The 26945-nt window shown below is 47.7% G+C and overlaps 2 protein-coding genes across 4 annotated transcripts in view; one reads left to right on the top strand and one right to left on the bottom strand.

Annotated features, from left to right (window-relative positions):
* LOC142571890 (uncharacterized) overlaps positions 1-26945 on the bottom strand; it is a 473725-nt gene that overhangs the window by 253390 nt on the left and 193390 nt on the right. The window lies entirely within an intron of this gene.
* The window catches only part of LOC142571891 (unconventional myosin-Ie-like), a 351690-nt gene continuing 336663 nt past the window's right edge, over positions 11919-26945 (top strand). Inside the window, exon 1 of one of the 2 annotated variants that reach the window (XM_075680576.1) lies at positions 11919-12889. In XM_075680576.1, the coding sequence (XP_075536691.1) occupies positions 12887-12889 (3 nt within the window). In that variant the 5' untranslated portion in view covers positions 11919-12886. The remainder of the gene's footprint in view (positions 12890-26945) is intronic. The other variant, XM_075680575.1, reaches the window with a different exon arrangement.

The following is a 26945-nucleotide window of genomic DNA, read 5'->3' as shown; positions in this document are numbered from 1 at the left end:
CTGCGAGTGGGAAGACTCGGACTTTCTCTCTTATTGTTTAAACGACAGCGTAAATAACTTACCACCCTGCGCGCTTTATTTTCTTATTTGTGTGTGTGTTTGTCCTTGGAAGTCAGATCGCGGTTATCTCGATTTTGTGCATAGTGTTTTCAATGAACTTCGCAAAATGGCTTTCAGAAATGCCACGGAAAATCAATAAGAAAACAGATTTTCTTGAGACGCTAATGGCTCGGTGGTGACAGCTAATGGCGGCAAATTTATAACGTGGAATGCTGATGACGAGACGTCTGAAAGTTAAAATTGACTATTGAGTAAGTTACGCAAGCGGGTCCCCGGTTGCATACGTTTTAAAGCAAACCTTTCTTTGCCTACGACCCCTGGTTTTTTGTAGTTCCCCCGATAGATTTCTTGCCATGTAAAGTAGGGAGATCTCGGAGACAGTGTAGTAAACTGGAATTTGTGAAAATTTTGAGCCTCTGTATCGACAGTTATCCGCACGAGCAATTTGCATATGCATGGTCTTTCAAAATATTGCGTGAGGAGTACTGAAACAAGTGCACTGAACTTTTCAGAAGTTTCAATATTTATTAAAAGTTGAGAAACTTCGAATAGTCGAACTCATCTCTCAACGCCAGGCTGTGTTGAGTAACTCTCCAGATACATAGTTTCTAACAATACGCTAGACTTCATGAAATTAGACTGAATAGGTGCCCATCGCGCGGATCCTCCTCTCGATTAGAAAGAGGTGGATTTCTCTTTTAACTCCCATTGTCCCTTCCGAAGGCTGAGTATAACAGGTCAAAATTTTCATTCAGACTGACATCTAAGTTTTCCACCAAAATAATTGTATGTATGTATGTATGTATGTATGTATGTATGTATGTATGTATGTATGTATGTATGTATGTATGTATGTATGTATGTATGTATGTATGTATGTATGTATGTATGTATGTATGTATGTATGTATGTATGTATGTATGTATGTATGTATGTATGTATGTATGTATGTATGTATGTACGTACGTACGTATGTATGTATGTATGTATGTATGTATGTATGTATGTATGTATGTATGTATGTATGTCCTAACGAGGTTTAATTAAGAAGCCAGAACGATATACATGCAGGTCTATTGATCGAGCATCAGGCACCGAGCGCACGGACTCTGTTCTCTCGAGCGAGGCGCCGACGATGCGCCTGAAGCACACGTCTGTCTTGGCTACAACTTCCCCCCGGAGAAGGGAGCGCCATCCTGGCGACTCAAGTGGAAGAGGAGAGGACGACCGGGTCGTAGTAAAGTTTGAGTCGCTACACAAACACTGTCTAACGTCCAGGGCGCCATGTTCGTCAACAGTCTTTTGCCATACACGCTGACATTCAGGGACCGACAAAAACATGAGATACCCACGATGCGAGTGATGCAACCTGAAAGGATGTTTGGGGCGTACTTCGAGTACCGCTGCAGCAATGAAATACGCGTGCCCTATATAGAGCAAGCTTGATACAACTTTCGCATTTAAATAATGAAAAGGAGACATAATATGCAATAATGAAAAGGAGACAAAAAAATGCAAACATGGCATCAGAAGCACCGACCATGCACAGATAGACCGCAGCTGAAGAGAATACCGAGGACTGCGTGATTGCCAAAGAAAAAAGAAAGGAGACATGAAGATAAAAAGAGAGAGTGAGAACAGGCGAGCCTGTTTTGGTGGCTTCGTTTATAGTTGTAGCCGAAGAAGAGACCTCCGGTAACGACGTCAGTGGGTCTACGTTGGATGAATGCGCAGGGCCGCGCGAGTGACGTCATTAGCGCTGCGCCCACATGCCCGGAAGACCAGCGCCGCGGCCTCTCGCCCTTCCTCTGCCTCTCGTGTCCCGCGGGTTCCGTCATTACCGTTTTCATTGGCGGTCTCGGTGGGGCTCATTAAAAGACTCGGCGGCGACCAGAACAGTAGCCAAGCGACGGGCGAGCGCGCCTTGAAACGCGATCGACCTTACAGCCTTTCCGCTTTCACGTCTCTCGCCCTCCTCCTCGTGCTCGTGACCCTCGTCCTCTAAGCTGCGCGAGCGATGTTTTCTGACTCAGACGTTGCTGGCCGCTTCGGAATGTGAGCGCCGCCGTATATTTTTTGTACCCGCATCTCATTTCGTGAATGTCGCGCCGCAACAGCCAAGTTTTCTCTTTCTTTCTTCCGATTCCTTTCGTTCCTTTTGTCCAATCTTACCAGCAGAGTCCAGACTTCTTGAAAGTTCAGAAGACTGCCTCTCTTTGAAGACGACGAGTGGCGTAATGGAAATTAAACGCTAGAGTACCCTTGGTACTAAAATCCTAGGCACTACTAAAGGAAAACTGACGGCGACCTTATGAACAGCCTGGAAGAGAATCCATTATTTAAACAGAGGCAATATCGCTATGTGTAAGGGGCTTTAGGAGTTCACGTTTGTGTGACAAAAGGCTAGTCCTCGACGATACCACTGGAGGGGTTTTTGTGTTAACTTTTCCTGAGTAAATTGATCAAGTAATTTAGAGGTGCGGGAATTGTGCACCCCTGTAACGTTACATTCTTTAGCGACGCGAAACTTGAGCATCGCAGAAAAAAAAAATGTAATGAAGAAGAGATTAAGTAATTTAGAGTATAAAGTTCTTTGTTTTATTATGAGGAACGTTATTTCTTCGCCGTATACACAAATTCGCGAAGGTGGAAGAAAATAAATATATTTGATGAGTAAACGAGTCAGGTCGTCTGTATCCTCTGAAACACTACTCCCCATCGGTGCAGATAAATCAAGGGCGCGAGCACTGATTGACAACAACAACAACAACAACGACGACGACGACGAGAGAACGTGCAATTGCAGTTTAAGCGCTTGTGCTTTCACCACGTGTTGCTCCACCCGCGTTTTTTCTTGTACGGCAAACAGACCTGGAATTGAATGCGAAATGGCTCAACCGCAAGTGTTGTGTTTGCGCTGTTTATGGTTTTGTACGAGCTTCAAATTAAAGACAAGGAAATAAACTGTTGAGAACCTTGATGTTCAAATTAGTCTTTGAGCTGTCGCTTTCCGTGTCTGTGTCGACATAAAACAACTGAATAGATTGTTAAGACGAGACGAGGCTATAGGACCGTGTGCACTAGCCACCACGAGATACTTCTTCGTATTTACGTCACTCGAGAACTGTAGTGGGTAAAGGGAAAGGGGGAAAGCGGGACGTGCGAGGTGTCTTCAAGTGCGCATGCGTAGCCCGGGGCCTCCCCTCAATGAGAGATAATCTTGCTTCACCAGCAAGGTGCTGCTTTGCGAAATGCAAACGTTCTGTATCATAAGAGTTAGCAAGGTTTTGTTGGCACTCAGACAAATGCGAGTAAGGGAAGATGACCGAGAACTGGGCTCGTATTCACACACAATAAAACGATCTTGCGTTAGAATTGTTCGTAAGAGCAAACGCCAGCCAGTCCTGATGCGGGACATATATTTAAGTGAACGAGGCCGTTCAATGACAAATATCACTTACGAACGAAAAGATTTGGGAATTCATCCCATGGTATGTGAATTTCAATAATTATTAAGTGCGCATGAGGCCAGTGCGATCAAGCCTCGGACGCCCAGCTTTAACAAAGATTGTGACGAATAAACAATGCCTTCCACTCTCATCGGCAAGCACTTGGAACAGACGGGGCTTTCTGTTTATGTATGGATATTCAGAGATCGAATTCACAAAGCTCCTCGTTTGTAAGAGCTCATTGCCACTGACCGGCCGCCTTTGCTGTCCAACATCAGATTGGCTGAATTTTTTTTCTTACGAACACTTTTAGCGTAAGTGCTTTTGTGTATGTGAATTCAGATTCAATTTAAGCCTACTGTCACAATTTCTTGAGGGGTGTATGACGCTGCAAGAAAGCCGTAATTTAATTCGCAGAAGGCATACATGCAAGGGGGATAACAATTGCTTCCTATAGGCTCCGCGCTTGAACATTGTGTTCCCTTCGGAACACAATGTTCCCTTCCATTGCGGAAGCATGCCAAAATAACACGAAAGATGGCGGATCAGGCTTGCTTGCGTTCACGAGTTAACGGAAGCACAGATGCTACCGCGCACCGCCGGTACACTCTGTATACCGTCTCGAAACACCGCGCAGAAACTACGCATGATTTGGCGCCCTTATGATTCACACCGCGCACCATCAACACGCAGAGGCGGCGCCATGCGTCACGCTATGCACCCACGCATGAACGGACACCGACGACATGCGACACCATTGATGAGAGTACGGAGTTAAGCGCGCGTACAGGAACGGGCGCTGCCTTGCGCGCGGTTCTTCTCAGAAGCGGACGCCAGCGACTGCAGCTAGCGTCCCATTTGCGAGTGTGTGTGTCCCTCTCTGCCTTCGTTACAGCGCCGGGGCCACGCGAGGCGGGCGCGCGCTACAATATGGAATGAGGGGCCGCTCGGAAGGAGCGCAGCTCTGCTTCGCACGATCTGCACGAGCGCGCCGCCACTGTCTGATCAGCCATTTCGAAGACAATGGGTTCACGGGTGCCCGTCCTTCGTTGACTAGGAGGCGCAGCTCGTCCGAGATACGCGCCGCGCGTCACAGGCGGCTGCGCTCTCGAAACGTCATCGTCTCGAGGCGTCGATCGGCGGCGCCCCGTTAACTCGTCTCGTCAGCTGCAGCACAGCGCCGTCGTCCTCATCGTCGTCGTCGTCGTGACCCCGTTATAGGCGCGTGCGTGTGTGAGTGAGTGAGGCTGCCGCAGCTGCTGCAGCCATCAGTGCGATCGGAGCTATTTCCTACACAGAGACGCGCGTTGCACGAGGCGTTGCGTACGTGGGGATGCGGTATATGCGGAATCATCGCGAGAGTCCGCTTTTCAGATGAAGAGGTTTCCCCTGCCAAGCGCAGATTGTATGTCAGGAATAAAAAGGAGATATGGAACAGTAACGGAAAGGGAAGCCTTATTCCGTGCTCGTGCAGCGTTTCTAAGAAAGGCATCTGTTATCGAACCTCGGAAGCACGTCGCATATGCCGTCTATATTGAGCCCCCTCCGTGCATAAGTCGAGCCTATTACCATAAGCGCCGGTGGCACCGGTGCGCCATCAGGGAAGCCTCGCTCTGATGTCTTTGTCAGTCAATTTAACCAAACCTGTAAGGACAGCGCCTGGTCTGTCGGTTTCATGTTGTGTGTTTCGTTTTTTTTCTGTTTTTATTATTTAAGCGGGGGAAACAAGTCAAACTGCTCAAACTGACTATTAACCAAAGAAACAAGATATTTGGGGGAGTATACTCGTTTACATAAGAGGTGTGGTTCGAGACGCACTAATTTATTCACAAGCCTCACAGGCTCTACTAGAAGTATTACGGGAAGGGGGAAGCACGATATATAGTTAGAAGTAGAAGCGTCACGCTGTTAAAAAAATAACATGACGTGCGCGGACATAAGCAAAATGTTATGGTATACACATGACAAAACAGGGTGAAATTACATAATAGTTAACGGGAGCAAAAACATGGCAAAACAGCAAATAAAACCAGCGCGTTAAACCCCTCGTGCACCTTATGGCAAGACCATTATTGAAACTGCGACTAGCTGCAGAGTTGAAATAATGACAGAGGTGAGGATGCCTTACCTTGCCAGGCTCTTGCAGACTGACATTCTCCTGTTGGGTTTGTGAAAGCTCAACACTCCGGCGTTATTAAAAACAGAAATACGAGGCATTTGCGAGTACTTTATTGCAAACGCAGTGCTATAGGTAGTTCGAGTGTTATACATATAGTTATGCTACTTTCTTTCCATTGCGTGCTTGCATTCTCTCCCTCGGAGACACACAACTGTAATCTTAGGCGCCGCTCAAATGTTTTCACAAAATTACCGTTTATTTTTGTTTTCCGAGGTATTACGTGCCAAAATCACGATATGAATATCCGGCACCCTATACTGGGGCACTGCAAAATAATCTTGACCGATTGGGGGTTCTTTGACGTGTGCTCAATGCACGGTAGACGGGCCATGGCGGCCGCTATGGCCGGGACGGAACCCGGCACCTCGAGCTTAGCAGTGGCCACTGAGCTGCCGCAGCGAGCCGCGAAATTCAGTCATGTGTTGAGCGCATAGCATCCCTTTCACGTAAATCCTAGCCAGTTTGGAAGGACGTGCTTGCAATGCTGGTAATGTTGTATTGAAAAGGACCTTCCAAGTAGAATAGAACGAAGAAGAAGAAGAAGATGGGAATAATCATGATGATGATGATGATGATGATGATGATGATGATGATGAGGAGGAGGAGGAGGAGGAGGAGGAGGAGGAGGAGGAGGAGGAGGAGGAGGAGGAGGAGGAGGAGGAGGAAAAATGGTTGAACATCCCTTGAAGACCCCTTGCCGAAGACTTGAGGGCAACTGCCTAGTCCAAGTCCGTGGCCTTTTTAAGTGGTTTGCTCGTCGTTCATTGGCTGAGCCCACGGCACTGCCGAAGGTTCCGTGAGCTGATGGGAAACGGCGCATTCCAGTCTGCCTAGATAGAGATCGTTTTCCGAAGGACTTCATCACCGGAGAGGTCACTTTTACAGGCATTGCAAAACTGATTTAGAATGACTAGAACAGCACGGACACTATGATCACAATTGAAGGCTACTTTGACAACAAGGTAATAACAAATGAGCCTGGTGGCAAGAATAAATGAATTTCATCTATGTAAGCGGAACTGGAGGTACAAGTTTACAGAACACTTAAGCACCAAGGGCCTGGGAGAGAAATGCAGAGCGAAAAAGGTTGACTTGTGGGAAAGCTTTTTAAAACTTCAATGTTATGTTCACACATAACTGACAGAATGAGAACTATGCACTATTATTTTTTGTGACACATACAGATTGCGATTACGTACTTGAAGTTAACCATTATTCCTTTTCAAGGAATATGTGCTAAATATCGGAGAGCGCTAAGAATATCGCAAAGTAGCTTTTGAGGAAGCAAGGAAAACATGACGATGTATATTATCCTGCATCTAAAGAAAAAACGAACATTTACTGAAGTCAAGCTCTCGGACGGCGCCTGGCCCGACAAAGGTTAGCCGCCGTCTTTTATTTTCGAACGCTTTATTTAGACAATACATTGTCTGGATTGTAGGGGCTAAAGGCAGATGCAACTGCCTGACAAAGGCCCCCCTACCCATACATTGCTCAGGTGGCGAAACATTACGAAAAGACAGTGCAACAATGTAGAAACAAGAAAAGGAAGAACAAAATGTATGCGGCAGGAAATCAAATTTACAACAAAGTAAGATTGTTAAACTTTATACATAGTATAGCACCAGTAATGCGAGAGAACAAGAAAAATATTTAAACAAGTAAATAATACTGATTAGTGCTTCAAGAAGATTATACAACAAACGGGAGAAAAAAATTTAAGAGAAAGAAATAAAGACTTAAGAAAGAAAAGATATCGAGACCGCATGGAAAGCTAAGTACCGTACTGGGAGCGTTAGGAGCTTAGCAAAATGTAATGTAAGCCGACCTGCATTCCTGAATCATATGAGCGATTTTTCAATTATTATTTAGAAAATGAGATACTTGATAGGCGAGTGTCTGAGTACCTTATTTGCTTCTAAACATAGGTGTTCGAAGTCGGTTATGCCTAACGTGATATTGTGAGTTGACTAATGACGAAGATGTGGACGGGGTATTAGAGTCATGCAAGATTTCCCTATGTGTTTACATCACAAGCCTTAATTGTAATTGCTTATATATTGTTAGTATGTTTATCTTGGAAAAGAATGGTCAAATAACACTCAAAGGTCCCCGAATGTCAGCTCCGGGCTTGAGCCGCATGCTTCCTGGCTGATTCACTGTTTATTCAGTCGTCGACCGAGCTGTCGGCGGCCGTTTTACTCTGTTTACGCTAGGATATACGGCCTACCGCATTTCAGTGAAGCACTAAAGCTACATCCAAACACGGCTGAAATGTATGCGACTACTCCATGATTGCAGCAATTTCTCTTAAGTCCGCACGAATTTGCAGGCATACACACTGCTTCTAGGATTACAGCGATAAATTTCCATTAGCGTTTTTTATTTAGTTGTGTAACGTTCTTTGTCAGCCACATACTACAGTACCACAGTACGTCAGAAGAAAAGAAGAAAAGAAAAGAAGAAAAAAGACAAATTTTATAAACACTGGCCTCAAAAGCCATGCGCATACTCTTCCTCCGACTAAAGCTAAGCTCCGGGATATTCGTTGTTGTTGCTGTTTTTCCTAGGCCTCGCGTGGGACTACACTATGGATGACAGCACCATTCCAGTTTCGTTAGGACCGAAGTAAACGCATCGCTAATCTTCGCTCGTCGGCTCGTGGTCGTGGGGCGACTAGCGGTAAGTAAGAGTAATAAGTGTATATAGTGCTTCCCGGCCCGCTCGTATACGTTTACGAATGAGGAGATTACATCGCGAGATATTGTTTCACCGGTGAACAGAGTTTTTAAATAAACAAACCGGCGCGCGAGCCACTTCTGCGAGGCGGATGCACGGGATCGTATTTACATTTCAGGCGTGAGCACAGTTTCGTCAGCGAATGAGAGAGAGGGGGAGGGGGAAGGGAAGCGAGGGAGGGAGAAATGTCTTGCTGTTGTTTACAGTCACAGATGCTGTACACGCCTTCGGGTCGATCACAAAGCGTAGCCTTGTTGGGCGAACGCGTAAATATAGTGAGAAATAACTTTTTAATGACGTGACTTGCGGAACATTGGTGGGAATGCGCCAGAAGGCGTTGCTGCAACTATCTGCCCTCACCGTAAGGCCTCCTAAAAAAAGTGCTAGAGGAAAAACTAGCGCTGTTCCTAGTGCTTCTAATCCGAAGATTGGCTACCATGTGAATGATAGATTTGTCTGATGTTTTTGCTTGCCGCTTTAGACGTCCTTGAGCTGCTGTTTATCACGGTTCATATTTATAAATTACCTTCTCTTTCTATATTATCTTTCTAAATGCATGAAGACAGCAAGCTTCATCAGAAATGCGTAATCAAAGGTAATTGTTGTTGCATTAAGGCAACATTGTATCTCAGATGAAACATATTCAAGGCCACAAAGCTGTTTGAAGTCAGACGGGCGAAGTTTATAGGCCAAGGCCCTTCTAATACTCATCCTTCCCACGCTGGGTGAACAGCTAACCGCAATGTATAACTGCAGCTCTCGTAGACAATGACGTCATAGTTGCCTCCAGTATTTTTTCTTTCGGAAACTATATAGCCCTCATTACAAGTCCTAAGTACCGACGTAGCTCTTTGTTTCAGCAATTTTATCGGCGATATGACCACTGTCCCTGCGGAGTGTTGGCGTAAATTTGGGCAAATGGAAGGGATATGAGTCACATCTGAAGTCCTCATCAGGTGCTGACATTATCTTTATTATATTGTCGACACTTATCATCGATGTACGCTCACTCATTCATTCAGCGTACGTTTCGGTGTCAGCCAAGGACTGCTGGTCTTTGTAATCGCTGAACGGCATCTGTGACTCACGGTGTCGCGCTGCATGGTATCAGTCGCGGAAATCCGTGCTGCGCTTCAGTTTTGTTCAGGGCCGGATATTAACGCTCAATAAAGCGAACAGAAACGCGTTAGCTGGCGCCTAATCACCTGTAGTTGATTGTTTGCGCTATTACCCTTTTGGCCGAGCGAGGAGGGGCGTAGTGGACTCTACAAGACGACACTCCACTGGCTGACTTCTTCAGCATATGGGCTCACAAAAAGCCAACCAAATCGTCCTGTACTAGTGCGAGTGAACTTTGACATCTGTTACATGGGATCGTCCCTTCGGTAGTGAAATTGCGTTGCATTTGGAGCCCGTTGCCGATACATCCACATACTGAACTACCTCTGGTTAACCTCCTTGCCTTCCTCTGTATTCTGTCTCTCTCTCTCTCTCTCTCTCTCTCTCTCACTCTCTACTTCGAGAAAGCGATGAGCTCGAACCAGTTCAGCGCACCTGTGCACGTTCAGGTTCGTGAACAACTGCAGTGGCGTCACAATACGTTCGCACAGGATAACTGCAGTCATCACAGGGACATCCCAAGTTTTACGACCATACACACGCGCACACATAAGAAACATAATCTGCAGCAGCTGTTCTGGGGACTCTGTTGTGCATTGCCGGTGCGAACATTGACTCTGTTTCGCTTGTTTGTGTCGTCCTCTCGTTTGAAAGTAAGTGCGATTAATAGCACGGGAGCCTTTATTTTGTTCACTTTAACGAGAACGTCGTCTAAGTGAAGTATGTGACATATTTATTATACACTCTAAGAACAGCTGCACCCTTTGGGGTGTATATCTGCTGCACAACGATAATCGTCATCTGTCTTACCCGCATTTCCTTTCTTTAACGCTGCTAGCCCGGTACTTCCAAGTCACGGACGGCATGCACGTTATCAGCATGACAGAGCAATCTCGATAGGAAAGTAACGAGCGCAGCGTTTTCAAGAAAAGAAACGCAAGCAAGACAGATGACGATTATTGTTGTGTGGCAAATATACACCCCAAAGGATGACACTGTTTTTAGAGTGTATACACATGGCAGCTCCAAAAGTGCGAACCATTTTTTGACATCAATGAATCAACGAGAGAGCGTTGTATAACAATGCACTACGACGCGAGACTGGGGACTCCTGATAAGGAACTAAGGCGTAGGACAGGCAAGATACTAGTCTGCCTTGTGTCACACCGCGGTGGCTTAGCGGCTGTGGTGTTGTGCTGCTAAGCACGAGGTCGCGGGATCAAATCACGGCGGCGGCGCCCGCATTTCGATGGGGAGCGAAATCCAAAAACGGCCCATGTGCCGTGCATTGGGGCACGTTAAAGGTCCCCCGTTGACCAAAATTAATCCGCAGCCCCCATTACGGCGTACCTCGTAATCAAATCGTGGTTTTGGCACGTAAAACCCCGTAATTCAATTCAATTTTCTCCGTCTTGTGCAAGCCTTCTCGGAGCCAACTTGTCACCTACAACGTGTTGCAGAAACAACGGTTCAGTGTGACTGTGCAACATACCAGACTTCACCTGCAGTCTCCTATCATGAAGCCATGGATGAATATTTTCTTTTGAGACAGCGAACTCTCATAGAAGTGGGGCTTCGTCGTTGATATCTGGGTTGCGAACCTAAAGCGCGGTGGGGCACATTCGGAGTTCATTACACTTGACGAATATTTATAGCGGTAGTTCCATTTATTCTAAGTTGAGAAGAAAGCTGTCTCGGTTATACAATCAATAGGCAAGCAGAGTTCTGTTTATCCGAAAGTTCCGTTTATTTGAAGTCACCGTGTTTTTATTCCGGAGGCAGAAATCAATCGTGGAGCTGCGCCCTTAATATATAAATAGCCTCGCCACCTCGGTACATTACCGCCTTGGGTGTCAAGTGTGGACGTGTCCCGTTGCAATAGAGCGAACAAAACAAAGGTCAGACCTCGTCAGAACACAGCCAAACTGGCATGGCGGACGGACAGCGGCCGCATCGAAGTTGTCTGAAACAGTTCTTGTTTGACACGGACGCCCCGCTGTCGCTGCGCAGGCGGCAAAGGAGCCACTCCGTACAGGATGAGACAGCGTACTGTACACTTGCCTTGAGTTGCTCGCGCAGGAACGCGTCGCCGCGAAATGGCACTTCCACAGATAAGGGAGAGCAAATCGCAGTCGAAACGAGACTTGCGTCGCGCACAGTGCGCGCTTGGCCGTTTTGCTTCCCCCAAGTGGCTCAGGTCCCCGAGCAATCAAGGTCATCCTTCGCGCTCCACATATGCCCGCTCCGCGCACCGGCCGTGAAGCGACGGGTGAAAGCGCCCGAAAGAGAAAAGTGCGCCGGCTGAGTGAGGGAACGGCCGTCGGTCGGACAGGTAACGGAAAACAAAAGCTCCCAGTACATGACTTTGCCGGGAGGCTGGTACAACGCCCGGGTTTGTGTGTGCGCGCGCGCTGCCAGCGTAAACGCCGCCACGTTCAAGGCCCGTCGGACCGCTGACGGAGGGGCACCGCTCCTCGTTCGGGTCCCTCACTCACCCGGATGTGACGTGTGAGACTCGCTCGCGCGCGACGACGCCGATATGATATCACCGCCCGGTTCTGGAAAGCCAGCTGGGAGTGCCCCTGCGTCGTCGCTCGACTCGCGGGAGCGGCGGTAGCAGCAGCGGGCAGCTTGGAAGGAGTCGTCGCTTGTGTTTTTATGCGTGCGCCTGGAACTGTCGCCCGCAACTGGCGTCTGGCTGTGGCTACGGATTCGGATTGACGCTGCGCCAACGCATCTGTGCAATCGTCAGGAGCGGCTTTGTTGTTTCGAGCTGGTGGTGTTGTGTGTTGTGCTACAAGACGACGCATGTCAACGCTGTGTATCCGCGCGTGTTTTCGTTTAGAGTGCCGCGGCAGCCTCTTGAGGGTTCGTTGAGCCTTCGTGTTCGTGAACTGCGCGGCTGTCATTGCCTCCGAACGAGAGAGTTGTTGCTGTGTCGTCTGCTTCGCACATCGTCTGCTACGCCCTTCACGGGACGACGCCAATCTGGTTGTGCGAGTGGATCGGTGTTACGGCACGTGCGTAGTCACTATGTGCACTGTTACGATGTTTGTGTTTTGCGTGTGTGCTCTTCCCGTCTGCAGAGAGTGTCCGGGCTACAGTTCGTGTGGGCAGCAGTAATGCCTGCTACGTGCACAGACTGCCGATGAAAGCCGGTTTCCGATCGTAGGCGTCTCTGGCTGTTCGCTTTTCGGCGAAAGTGCGGTTGGTGTGTACAACGCGGTGCAGTCTGCATCGGCGCCCGCGAAATCTCTGCTTCCGTGACTACTCCGAAGCGCCGAGCAGTGTGTAAAGTTAGTGTATTCCTCGACCAGAGTCCTCCGGCACATCAGCCAACATGGTAAGTGCACGTGTCTAAAATTACAAACATGCACGCAGGCGCGCACGTGTTCGCGGTGGCAATACAAACTCTCAGTACGGAGTTTCACAGTTGCGTTTGTTCTGAGAGTGTGAGTAAACGTTTAGAATACCACATGAGTATGTCCGGAATTCAGGTCTGGTGTTTAATGTTGTGCTCTTTTTAGTGTACACAGAGAGCATACTGTCATAGATACCTCACACAGCGTATAAAAAGAAAGAAAGGAAGGGTGGGGAGACACCTATATATATATATATATATATATATATATATATATATATATATATATATATATATATATATATATATATATATATATATATATATATATCCTCAATGGTTCCCGAAAGAAACATCTCGCGACTTGCCGCATTGCGGCTGCTTGCTTCGAGCGCATTCTAGTTCGCTGTTGTGTCGCCGGCCGCGACAGAATCTCCCCCTACTCTTCTTGGAAGCAATCCAAAACGATGCGTCACGGTTGCACCGCTCACGTACTCGGCGAAGCCGCCGCTGTCTCCGCGACATAGCTGCCGACATCGCAAGCCAATCGAACGTCGGGCTCGTTTTATGTATCGCGCCATGCAACATTCGGCGAGATCCGCCAGCTAAACGGACGACGTCTTATCGCCGGAATGACGACCCGCTCATACTCGCACTTCAGGATGCGACGGGTATTGTAATACGCCCTGGGTACGGGGCAGTTATCGGCTCTTCTCGCGGTCACGTGGGACGTCGCCGTATCCAGAAGATATATTTACATATACCGGCTTGAACTTTGACGACTCGGCGAACGTGCGTGTGTTTCGAGAGTTGCTGACATCACTGTGCGGCGTGTTTTGCATGCCAGCTGTAACGAAGGGCAGCATAAAAATGAAATTAAAAAAGAAAACGCTTACACTAGAACACTTTGCAAGATCAGGTAACAGCCGATCATGATGTCGGACATGTGCTATTAGAAAATGTGGCCAACCGGGGGCAAAGAGCTTCGTGAACTTCGGCCTCTGCTTTGAACAAGGGACGAATTAAATCAGTTTTGAGACACCCGAGCAGAGAATCGCGAAATATATTGTGGTGCAGTAGTACGTTCTTATCGCGTTTTCCCCGAATGTGGACGAGTTTCGCGCGCTGTAGGAATTTAGGGTAAACGCTGCTCGAACCCTCCGACCCGATTGGATATTGCGCCACACTTGTTGCTTTCGAAAAGACTCTAGAGTGCCACAGGAAGCTCCCCACTCCTTTCTACACTGCACCGTATGCATGAACGCTAATAGGTGCAGTGAATAAACGAGTCACAAAGCAGCCGGCAAATTCAAGAGCGGTTCAAAAACCAAACGGCCTGGTTCAAGAAGAGCGCCTTCTTTATGTCGGCAACACGATGCAGCTCACAGAAGCTTTCTGAGGATGTTTGGCAGCTGTAGTTTATGCAGATGATTTGTTCATACACGCACTTGGGTCACGATATAACTGACATTGTGGTTCAGTGCAGAAGACGCTGTTCATTTATCTCTCTCTCTCTCTCTCTCTCTCTCTCTCTCTCTCTCTATATATATATATATATATATATATATATATATATATATATATATATATATATATATATATGTATATATATATATATATATAGATGCACGGAGACGTTGGCGCCTCCTGTAGCGCCGGCTGTTACTACTCTCCAACGCGTGATAAAAAGTCAGTGAGTGAGTGAGTGAGTGAGTGAAACAACTTTATTTGGTCCGCTATAGACGTAAGCGAACTCCACGTCACCTGGCTAGGCCCACTCGGGGACCATCAGGTGAAACCTGACGGCCCTCTCGCGAGCCCTCTGGACTGCCAGGATTTGAGAGGTGTGATCCTGGGCCCTAATTAGCTTCATCATTTCCTCTTGAGTGAAAGGGGGACCGGCAGAGGCGCAGCCCCAAAAAAACACAATCAAATGAGAATAAAGAGGCAGCCACGTACAAAAAGCACATCGTATGTTAAGTTCGAAAAGTCACTCGTGACGCAGCTATCACTCCAAAACGCAGGTCCAGTCAATGTTGCAAAACAATACGTGAATAAACAAAAAGTGTGTCTTATTCGAATGCTCGTTTCAGAACGCCCTGGCAGAGGCACTACAAGTTCGAGCATGAGAGCAGGAAATCTGCAATGCGCGTGAATGACGGCCTGCAATCGCGAAGAACGGGTTTAATTATCGTCAGTAGAGTCCGATTATGCAACGCATCACAAGCAACGCATGTGATGCGCTGCCGGAGATCGGAGTGAAAGAGAGACATAAGAAGAAGGCAGGCATGTTTATCAGTCAAGAGTCTGGTTGGCTACCTTATATACGCTGGGGGAAGACGTAAACATATAATGAATCTGGATAAAGCGAATTAGTCTCTCTATCGAACACAAGGAATCTGCTGACCCATGTAGAATAACTCCCTCATAACGAATCTGAATATCAGATGTTTAGAATTAGGGGTCTCCGTTGCCAGCGCCATCAAGGGAGTTATTTTTATTGTTTCTTTTGCGAGGCTTTGTCTTTTTCTTTTTGTCCGAGCATGCGTGCTAAAATGCGGGTCAGTCGTTTAGAAGTGTGTCGCGGCGTTGCTTACACATGCTGCAGGGTCTGCGTCATCTCGCGCAAGTTTCAAAAACGCTACTCTTAGCGACGCTGTGGAACAGTTCAGGGAATACAAAAATATTACTGCTGCCTACTACGCGTAGTTTTGTTTTCAATAAATAGATTACTTCCTTGCTTCTCTCATCCGTTGAAGATAACAAGCCCGTACACAATGAAAGCATCACAAAAGTTCGTTTGAGTTCGTTATAGGCGAGCTTGGGTATATCGAGTTAGCTGTGGCTTCGACCTACAGTATACTCCCTCTAAGACGAACTCGAAGGGACCATGACAAGTTGTTTGTCTTATCAGAAATAATTGGCAACATGACCAGGCGCATCCAAGTATCTTACTTCAAAACGGCAAATGAAGCAGGCTTACAACGAGGGAAAAATAACATAAAAAGCATTTAGTTGAACTTAATAGAAACTTAATAGAAAAAAGGAGAAACGAGGTGAAGCGTCGCGGAAGAGGAAGGTAGGCGGAGGCGCGCCGAGTTCACCTCCTCCTGCAGTTGCTACAGCTTTTGTTTGCGATACGGGCGTACCCTAGTCTCCAGGATCGGTAATGATGGCGGTAACTCTGAATGTTCGCCTTAACTGAAGAGTACGTCTGAGGCGGTTCGTCTTAAGTGGATTTTTTTTTCATTGGGTCAATGGAAAACCAAACAAACGTTCCCATGTCGTTCGTTATATGCGAGAATACGGCTTAACAGAGTTCGTCTTAACGAGTTCACTGTATTTCTAGAGCATGAGCCTGTTCGTTATAACCGGGCTTGAGTGTAGAAAGCAATCTGCACAGACTGGGCAGCAGTGCCACGCGTCACCCACACTATCACAACAGTGCACTATCGCCCACATACAATGTCAACATCCTCACCAACACACATATGCAACGGCTTGCTTTGCATAACTATTACGAATGGACTGATACGATTTAGCGCTTGCGTACAGTAGTCATGTCCTTATAACCATGCACCTCCGGGACATTTATTAGTTTGCCTTTGGAATTGAAAGTACTCTCCTTCAAGAATAAATGAACTCTTTTAAGGGTGGTAAACATGTCTTTTCACGATTTCACTGCTTTTTATCGAGCACGAAAAGATTAGGAAGCAACGCGTAACGACGGCATCAAGGCGCTATAAAAAGATTAAAAGGAAGAACTGCGACTCTCTGTAGTATTTAAAAAAAGATTGTACTGAAAATAGCAGCAATACTGGAGTGCCGGGGCATAATATTCAGCATTCGCCTTTTCTACCTCCAGTGGACTTGTGGACTCTAAGCGGGGCATCAGTGGCGCGAGCACTGTAGGTCGCGTGTCTGTCACCAAGCCCTGCCAATCCATTTTCGTAGCACGCGCCATAGTCACCAGTTTAACAACACTAAACTAAACAAAGACATTTTAATTTATTTATTTATTGTACCTTCAACGCCCGAAGGTGTTACAGAAAGGAGTGGAGCGAAATACAGAGCATGTACAGATGACACGTTATAATAATAAAAAATAAAAAGAAACTTATTTCCGCAACTCCACATTTACTGACGAGTTGCGGCGAAAACAGGATCACAACTGGATATCACGGTTGTTCTTACGTCATCGCAAAGCGCTGGTATTGCGCCATCATAAGTGTGTGGTTACGGGAGCAAAATCTCTTTAGGGTGCTGAGGCAATGCGAACGCCCTTGATGCGAGCAGTTGGCTCGAGTAGAAAAAAAAAAAAAGTTAGGAAATTGAGAGAAAGAGTTTTCTCAAGGAGATCAAGAAAAAAAAATTTAAGAACGAAGGTAATTTCGGAAATGGACGGAAACACTCGCTTCTAGTGTTGAGTGTGGACGGTGGTGGGAAAAGACTCGGGGAACATCAAGTTAAGAAAACGCAGCGTTTTGTGGGCTCGCTAGTGTAGACTCACCACGAGGTCATAAATAGGTATACTCTAGGAAAACCAATAGAAACTAACCGTAAACCGATAAATAACAAGAAAGAAAGAAAGAAAGAAAGAAACAAAGGAAGAAAGAAAGAAAGATAGAAAGAACTCTGCTTACTGGAACACGAGTTATTTTGCTTAGTCTAGGAAATAGCTGCAAAGAGGCAAGAACACGGAAGGAAGGCAGAGGACTATTACTTCCGAAGCGTCACTTTCCTCGCTTCATTCCGAAGGCTCAAGCTGCTGTTGCGGTCGCTGCACCAAACGCTGCTGTTGCGGTCGCGAACCGAACCCGATGTTACTGCTGCAATTTCTGTGCAGCTCCATCTCGAACGATGGAAACGCTGAACAAGTTCTGTGCTGTACATTGAAAGCTACCGGTCGCGCGAGTCAATACGGGAACTACAACGCAAACGGACCGCTCGGCCATATTTTCCGCCGCTGTGCGTTTTCCATTACCAGTGGAACTGTACAGGATCACATATTAATTAGCGCCAGGCAACGGGCGACCCTTTCTTCTTTGGTTGACGCACGCGTCCCTTGGTTGTGGGTAAACGGTGGGTCTCGCAGCGTTCGCCGCAGTGCACAGACTTTTTTTCAGACGGAGAGTATTATAGTGCTCGTGTACTGGGATTTCATCGGCAAGTTAAAAGAACAGTATAAAGAGCTCGCGGGGGAAGGGGTCTGAAGTGGTCCGGAACCAATCCGATAAAGCCTCTCGCGCGTGCCGGAACGAAGTGGCCTCGCCTGCATCGCAGTGCCAGTCGCAAATACAAAAAGCATCCTATGACGCACCCACCAGCGCCCCCCTCCTCCGCCTCCCACGGCCCTCTTTGGAAAACTCGATGACTAGCCTCTCGGGGATTGCATCAGTGCCTCGCTGAGAGCCAGGCGCGCGCGACTGCCGAGTGTTTTTGTGCAAGCGGTGCCGTTCATCCCGAGGGCCACTTGCCGGTGGAATTGCGCGGCCGGTATCACGCTGGCGGGGTCCTCGAGTCGCACTCGGTCCCGTCATATGCGCGTGCAGCCTCGTGCCGTTTCGTTGCGTAAGAAGGCATCGGGATGTAACGAATTTCGCTACCCTGCATATTGAAATATTCAAGGCGCACCTGGAGCACCAGCAAGCTGCTCGTCGGCAGAGACCTAGCCACTTGTCGAGTGATCGCCATGTCTTTGCGACCAGAGCGTCATATACCCAACCTGCGGAAGAAGTTCTATTGCGTTCAGCGCGTGCTTAGCTGCGTTGCAATTCTGTGCCAAATCGCAATTTGTCCGTTCGTTTACTTTGCATAAAAATGTGTTGTGTATGCAAGGATAGTGTATGATGTTCTCATTTCCCTTGCCGCATGCTCTGAGTATGTGCATTCGGGTGCTGGGGCCCCGTCAGGCAAAGCACATCAGCCTTTTGCTCTTGTATCCGAGACTTTGTTGTCTGAAATAAAGGACTGAAATTAAATTGCGTAGGCTTGGAGGATCGTATATAAAGACAAGCTCCCTGCCAATCCCGAAAGCTAACAAATTATTATAGAGAAGGGGAACAGCCCATGAAGGAACGGTTCTTACGGATGAAAGCGTTGCCATTTCGGCCGGTGTAGACATAAGAGCTTCCTACTAAAATTGTCAGAGAGAAATACGGCGCTGCAGTCGTTCAACCACCGTGCGGGAATAACAGTCGGTACACGGACATTCCTACCATTTGACATGGCTTTTTCGAGGAAGCAAGCTGCAGCTGCTACCTTTATTTGCCCTTGGTTGTCCAAATTTCTTTGGACTAGTGAAGTGCTTTATTCTGATAGCTAATTCATTCTCCTATGTAATTTCGAATGCAGAAATAAGTCTCCACAGCGAATTAAGTTATGCGTGGCGCTAGACCTGGATAGCTTTTCAGACAGTGACTTTCACCATGGTTGACTGCTTTTGGTAAATAACAGTTCTTGTTTGCAATTTCATTAAAACGCTACGATCCTAGAAAATCAGGAGTAAATGAGGCACTGCCATAGAGCAAACTTGAGATGGCACTATTAGGTTAACACGAGTAACCAGAAGGTTGTTGAAATCTAAATAGGCGATGTTTAGACGAATCCATGTCTCATACCCATCATTCCCATGGTAGATGAAGCGTTGTTCCCACGGCACGCATAAACACCACAGCACCAGATTTCTCCTCTAGTGACTTAAGTATCGCTGCAGCTCGCTTCAGCCTGCCGTGCCCCAAATTCACGAAGCTCACCGCGCATGTATACCTATTCCGCTTGGTGAGGATTGTTCTCGGTTTTCCGGTGCCTTCGCTGGCTAAGGTACGGGCAGCTAGCGACATCATTGACACTATTTGAACTTCGCAATGCAAACGTTGCTTCACCCGTGTGTTGCGGCTTCAATCGTGCAGGCCTTGCGTTGCTGTGCGGTGTTGGATTTGGTAAATATATGACAATGAGAGAGAGAGAAGATAGAGAAGGGAGGGAGGAAAGGCAAGGAGGTTAACCAGACTGAGTCCAGTTTGCTACCCTACATGCGGGGAGGGGGATGGGGGGTGAAAAAGAGAGAGCTAAGACGCGAGTCTATATCGCACCTTCACATGCACTAAGCTAGGAGCAGCATGTCTACAGTCGGGAATTCAAGTCTGTTGCCTTCAGGTACTGAAGAAGCGCTCGAATGACTTTCTGACAATGAACTTAACATAAGCTAAGGCGGCTGTTGCCATTGGCAAACAGTTCTTTCGGACTGAAGGCTCTGTGAAACCTTCCCTTGTTCGTACATTCAAAACGGTTTTCCCAACTAGGTTTCTAATTGACTGGCACTATCTCTTAAGTTGCCTAAACGCTTCTTCAGAGCGACACAGCCCAGCATTCTTACGACTCAGACCCACTAGACCTTTAAGATATTTCGCCGAGCGGTAACGTTCGCGCACTCGGTCGGCGCAGGCCATTACGCTAAGTTATCCCGCACTCGCGCGCGAGCGCCTTTGTGTCTGGCCCTTGCTCGCTCCTCGGCGAGGATGAATGCAGAAGCGAAGGAGAGACCGAGAACTCGTAATCCGCACAGTCGCGGTTCTCTGTCAGCTGCGGTGCTTTCGCCCTTCGCTCGGCTGGCATCGCCGTCCTGCCATACGCGTTGCTGCTTCGCCTCCTTTGTGCTCGGTGACCGCAAATCCTGTTCGAGTGCCGGCCTATTCCACTATTCGGCTCGGTGCGCGCTCTGGCGCCATACAATTTCTGTTACGCGAACAGCGAGATGGATACTTATTCCCCTCCTTTCTGTTGGCCCGGTGTATACGTTAGACGGTTTCTTTCGAATATTCAGCGTGCGCGTCGCTTTACGATCCGGGTCCTTTATTCCGGGTTCTCGTCTTTTCTTTCTTTCGCGGCCAGCAGTCCGACTCGCTTTTGTTGCTTTCCAAATGGAGAGTCGTCGGCGACGCGCCCGCGCGCGTGCGGTGTTCACGCGAGCGAGAGTACCACATGTACGCGCTTTCGCTTCGCTCTCCGCTGTGGGTTTCTCTCGCTACGCTGCGTTCGCCGCGCGAACCCACTTTTTCGTGGTCATTGCTCGACGCGAGCAGCGCGCTTTTCTTCTTCAGACTCATTCCTAGTTGTCCTTCACCGTTTTTCAGGACGCAAGCTGGCAAACGATGGTTGAAATCCTGGAGCGTACACTATAGCATGCGTGTGCTTGTTTATATTATGAAGCCGAGGCCAGTGAACTCGCCTCATTTCGCATAGCCGCGATTCGGTGCAGTTTGGAGTCTTCTGTGTCGCTCGTCGTTTCGTCGCGTCGACCCGACCCGACGCGTCGCCAGTCGAAGTGCATCTAGCGGATCCAAGAGCGCTTCACGACCAGCTGGAAAGCAGCGACTTCGTGTGCATACGTTCGAGCACGTTCCTGTTCAGCTGCTTGTCTGTTCGAGAACAGGTCAAGGTCACCGTCTCACGGTTGACTGCCTCTAACGACAGGTCTATACGTGTCGCATGTGTTAGATATTGGATACGTAATATGAAAGTACTGCCCCGTCGCGTATGCAAGCTGATGAAGAAAGAGAATTTATACGTTCGATATCAAAATGACTTTTTAGCAATCTTTATCTTGGCGCTCTCGTCGTAAATCTTATAACTCTTCGTCGACGAAATTGCCCGTTATTCAGTCGCTTTTGTATTTGTTTCGTGAAGCTTCCAAAATTTACTTCCCTGAATTGCCTCTCGCAGCTGAACATAACAGTGGTAATAGTATCGGTAACCATCCGCAGCGGCTGCGTTTCAGTGGGGACGGAATGTGGATGGACTTTTCTGTACTGCATAGTTCTCAACTGTACTAAATCGGCAACTTTTTTTTTCTTTATTGGCGTGAAACATCCTTCAGTTCGATTAGTATGGGGGTCGGTTGATAAAACCGCGTGTAACGAAAACATTTTACACTACACTTATTTATTTGCAACGCATGCACCTTAACTCTGGTGTCGTTGTGTAAAGAAAAGAAGCCATTACTCGATCACGTGTGGGTTGCGTGAAGTGCAGAGGTGGCGCCGTGGTCGGGCCACTCGTGATGCAATCGGGGCTAAATTTAGCCTCTTGCTCGGCGTTTAGTGAGGAATATAGCTCGGCAGTACGTTTGTCGATCCGAGCGGGAGTGGTCACGTTTGAGAGAGCTCACTCTGCCATAGTACGGGCAGTCCATCAAACTGAAGCCTGTGCTCATCAGGAGTTATAACACTTACATATATGTGTGATTTGTTGCTGTCATTAAACTGCTTCTCGGATATATGGCGCCCTTGAGAAATCGCGCGGAAAGACTCGGGCATCGAGACTGAGGGATGCCAATTACTTGCAGAGTAATCCAGCTGAAGTAGTAAAATTGTGCTACTTGCCACGGGTGATGTCAAAAAACATTCTGTTTATAATAAACGAAAAAAAAAACGTATAAGCTGTATTCAAGGAGATGTCGGTGCCCTTTAGACGTTGCCGGCGCTAGTCCTCTTAATTCATGAGTGTGCCCGAAAAAAGTGTCCCACAAAGAATATAGAAGAAACTATATATAGCGGCAACTGACACAACTACTAATGTCATCATGCACACAGTAGAAAAACAAAGTTTAAGAGAAGTTTTCACAGAATGCCCAAGTAGAAGTTCAAAGGACGTCCCTGGTAGGTGGTAAACACAAGGTACATGTAACCGGTTATAGCCGCTCTACAAATTTCACGCTGAGTCGTCAGACGAATATAAAAAAAGGAAAAAAAAAAGAACGGCTGGTCATTTTCAAGCACTTGTCATTTCGTCCGCTAAATCGCGCACGTGGGAGGTGTGCCTGGGCGACGTAGTAATCGCGTGCCCAGACTTCCGAACGAGGCACAGCACGCGTTCGATCCGCTCCTCGTCAATCGTCACCGAAGCAATAACGACGGCTTTCGCTCTGTTTATTCTTCTTTTCTTCCTTTGTCTTCGCCCTCATCTTCGCGCCGAGGTTGTTCCCCCAACCCGCTGTCCTTTCGCAAATTGGAAGCCGCTCGCGCGGCTAATTTTAGCAACACGAACACAAGTCTATACAGCGGCGGCGCATCGTCAAGAAAAGGAGGATGCGGAACAACTTTGCCACTTTGCGGACAACTAGCTTTGCCTCGCATTTCTTTTTCTTTTTCTTTTTGTCAGCCGGTAAACTCGGGTTTTACGCGCACGCCCGTGTTTCCAGCAATTTCACGCACACATGCGCGTCGCCCCGTTCCTCGTAGTCCGCGAAGTATGCGCTCCTTTTTCTTTTCCTCGAGGGCCACCTCTGCCTTATTTTGCTATTAGTCGCCTCGCGCTGTCTGTTCGCGTTCCTGCAAAAAAAAAAAAAAAAACGTGAGTGGTGTTGGGACGAACTATTACAAACGGGTGGACCCTGTTTGCTATTGGAACGGGATCAGACGATGTCTCATTGCACGACGCTACGGTCTGGATCCGGTTCCCTCGTTCATGCGGCCAAAACGTGCACGTTGTAGTAGTGACGCTGAAGGTTGAAACACTGCCGAAAGTGTGAGCTAAGAGTTTTACTCTTTATAGTGCGAACTCGTGCTCAGTAATACAAGCAAAACTCAAAGGACTGCGATGGCGACGAGCGCAGTTGTCGGGCGTCGAATCTGAACACTATAGGGGTCAAGTCCGTCCGCGACTTATACGTGTATAACTTCCTGAGTAATCGCTAGTGCTCGCGTGCGACACTATTCACGCAATCTGATCAGACAAGGCTCTCTCGCCAAGAAATAATTTTAAAAAATAACTTATGTGGTTTCACGTTCCAAAACCACGATATAATTATGAGGCACACCACATGCAGTGTAGGACTTCGGGATAATTTTGACCACCTCGATTTCTTTACCGGTTGCCCAATGTACGGTACACGGGCCTTATTGCGTTTCGCCCCCCACCGAAACGAGGCCGAGCCGCGGCCGGGATTTGATCCCCTGTCCTCGGGCTTAGCTCACCATGGTATCGGCGACAACATCAAATCAATTTCGGATGAACATGAGAGATAAGTTTATAGAAGTGATAATACGGTGAAAAACGGTCACCGGCAAATAGTGAAAACAATCCACGTGGGCCAACACGCTCACGGCGTCGGCGTGCACGACGTGCAGCTGCAACCAAGACTTAGTCGCCGGAGACCGTCGCTAAGCTGGTGTTATGAAATAAATAGAGAAGTATTAATATACTGAAATGAAGTCCTTTGCCTATATTCGGTAAAGTGGGTGAGGTAAGGAAGCTGAGCAGGCCTCATTATGGAAGCTCCCCAGTGATTTAAGTGTCTCTTTGACGTTAGCCCGAGGTCGGATCCATTGCTCAAACAATGTAACTTCTTTACAGGCTGGTACATATACCACAATGTCTTGAGTCCTTGGCATTTTCGCTCGTGGTGATAGAACATTTGGAGGTACCTCCTTTGAGCACGCATAACATTTAACTTCCGGGGGTGATTGTGGGCGGTCGATGGGTCATCGCGTTGCCGTCGCCCCTGCCATGTAAGGCGATAACATTGTATTATGGTACTGTTGGCGCACGAATTATAGGCACCTTGCAGCGGCCACGGGGCTCTACGAAGTTTTTATTTATCACCACAGCTTTGCCGATACTGGCCGCTAGAGACGCGCAGAAATTGAGGCGCCATTGCGAACGACAACCGCACACGCGTCGTCGCTCGTCTCAGTGTGCACGAACCGAGCTTTGCCGAGTTCAAGCTCCCAAACGTTCGCGCTTGTGATCCCGACCGCAAACATCTCAAGTCGTACGCGGAGCATGCGCTCTTCGACCTTTTCACATGTCGCAAATTCTTGCGTCGTGATAAACGATCGGAGACATCGCGGCGAACCATTATCGCGTCCCTCCTATTTTGCTATATTTGCTGTGTGTCTGGCGCTGCTCTCGGATCTCCAAGCGCATTCGAACCGTCTACTTAAAAAAGAAATGTGCCTATGAATTATAAAGGGATCATTGTTTCCGGCATTTACGTGCTCATCAAAATAAACCTGGGTACGTATTGAGCAACCTTCTCGCCTATATGTATACGTAAGCGGGTTTCGTAGCTGGCTAACGGCGTATACGCAGCGTTTCCGTCGAACCCGTGAGCAGCAGCTTGTGTATACACCCATCTGACAACGTGGGTAGTCCAGAAGTCATTTTTATGATAAGCAATGAGCTTTGCATGTCGTCCCACTCGTTTAGTTCAAAGCAAGTTTGTACGTCGAGAATTCGAGTGTGAGGAAGACCGTATAATCATATACAGTTACGCCGTAAACGTGCGTACCTTCACGCCGGCCTGTGTGACGGTGCGTCCAAGAGTTCGCGACACCTGAAATCAAGCGATCTTATACGGGGATCTCCAGGGGCCTTCGTGGTGAGCACGTAATGCTGCCACAAGTTCTCCGGCCAGACACGGCAGCACTGCTTTTGGTACACTTCGCGAGCTACGGAACCTTTGGCCATCGATGCGGGACACAGCCCAAGCTTAACCAATCCCGATGTCGTGGATTGGCTGTCTGTGTAGCCTAAGAATGTGGGAACTTGAGCGATTTGGGTAATTCACAGAAAGCTAGCCAAAGTACGGTGCAAACCGACAGAGGGCAATGGAGCAGGTGCCGCCTTTGTTGTACTTGCTTCTTTGCCACTGTTCTGTTCGCGGCGCGTTTTTGCAAGTTTAAAGAGTTCAAAGACGACGCTTAAACATGCGCATCGCGTGTGGTTTCGTGTTCGTGACTCTTCCTTTTGTCTACGTATCTTATATTCTTTTCCCTCTATTTGGCTTTTCATGCTTAAATATCTCGATATTCGTGGCATAGGCATAGCAGAGGTCTATGGCTACGCTAAGAGGCTAAGCTCTCCACCTTTCTCTCTCTCTCTCTGCTTACAGATCATCGTTACGTGATACTCGTGCATCCTTATTTTCGCTTCTTTTTTTTCAAACGCGAAAGAAACTAGCTCGGTAAATGATGCTGTTTCAGATAATTTGCGCACCATTGGGTCGTTCTAAAGCATTGCGGGTGTCGATTTTTTCTCACGTCGGTTTTTCAGGAGCATTCATCAGAGAGTGTCGGCAACTAAAGACGACGGTGAGGACCTGCACAGTTAGCACACTGTACGCGTATACTACGCGCCGTGCTTTGAAAGCGGTTCTTATACGACACTTTTCAGTGGTTGAAACATTATCACTCCAGGCGGAATTCCCGGTCGATCAGTTCCGGGGATAGTATACATTCACATCTGCGTGACGGGGTGCCTGGCGCGAAGATACACTGAACGCGACGGGCGTCCTACCCGCTAGCTTGGCCAGTCAGCTTCCGCCCAGAATCTTTATAGCTCCAAAAATCATCGCACGGGAAATATCGCCCCCTGTGTAACTGCTCAAAAAGTGCATGAAATTTAAGTGGAGAGCTGACGCGGCGCACAGTTCATTGTGGAGAACACAGCGCAAAAGTCACATACCACTTAGCCGTAGAGCTATAGGGCTGGCATAGTGTAGCGATAATATTCCGATCGTTTCCTTTTCGCGTCTCCTCAATGGTGCGCATAGCGCTCTGCATGCCTATGATCGGCTAGTGGGAAGCAGCGGACGATAATAGAGGACTGGAATCGAAAGAAAGGAACCGCTACATTCCTACACAGGGCGGTGTAGTGATAAGCATCCGATTCGCACTGTATTATTCACCATGAAGTTCAACCAACTTGCCCAATTCCCCATCTCGTTGCAGCGCAAGATCTTGCAAAAGTCTATTCAAGGAAGTTTCAAGTGCGGCTTCCCGTGTTCGCGAAATGAAAAACGCCATTAGTCGGAAGGTTGCAAGCGTCATCGTTCTTTTGAACCTCTGCGCACCGAAGGAGATACGCAGGCGCATATATACAGAATGAACAACCCAAGCGCAATTGCGCTTCTTCATCTCCCTGCTTTCCTTGCTTTCTTTTTTCTCCGAGACTAGCTAACCGTGGTTATACTCGGTTCTTCGTAATCGTTGACCGCCGAATCGCGTGAGCGCGCAAATTTGCGGCGCGCGCGGTG

Source organism: Dermacentor variabilis, chromosome 2 (assembly GCF_050947875.1).
Source record: "Dermacentor variabilis isolate Ectoservices chromosome 2, ASM5094787v1, whole genome shotgun sequence".
In the NCBI taxonomy this organism is placed as follows: domain Eukaryota; kingdom Metazoa; phylum Arthropoda; class Arachnida; order Ixodida; family Ixodidae; genus Dermacentor; species Dermacentor variabilis.
Note: the sequence above shows the minus strand (reverse complement) of the source record. Positions and strands in the feature narration are given on the sequence as shown.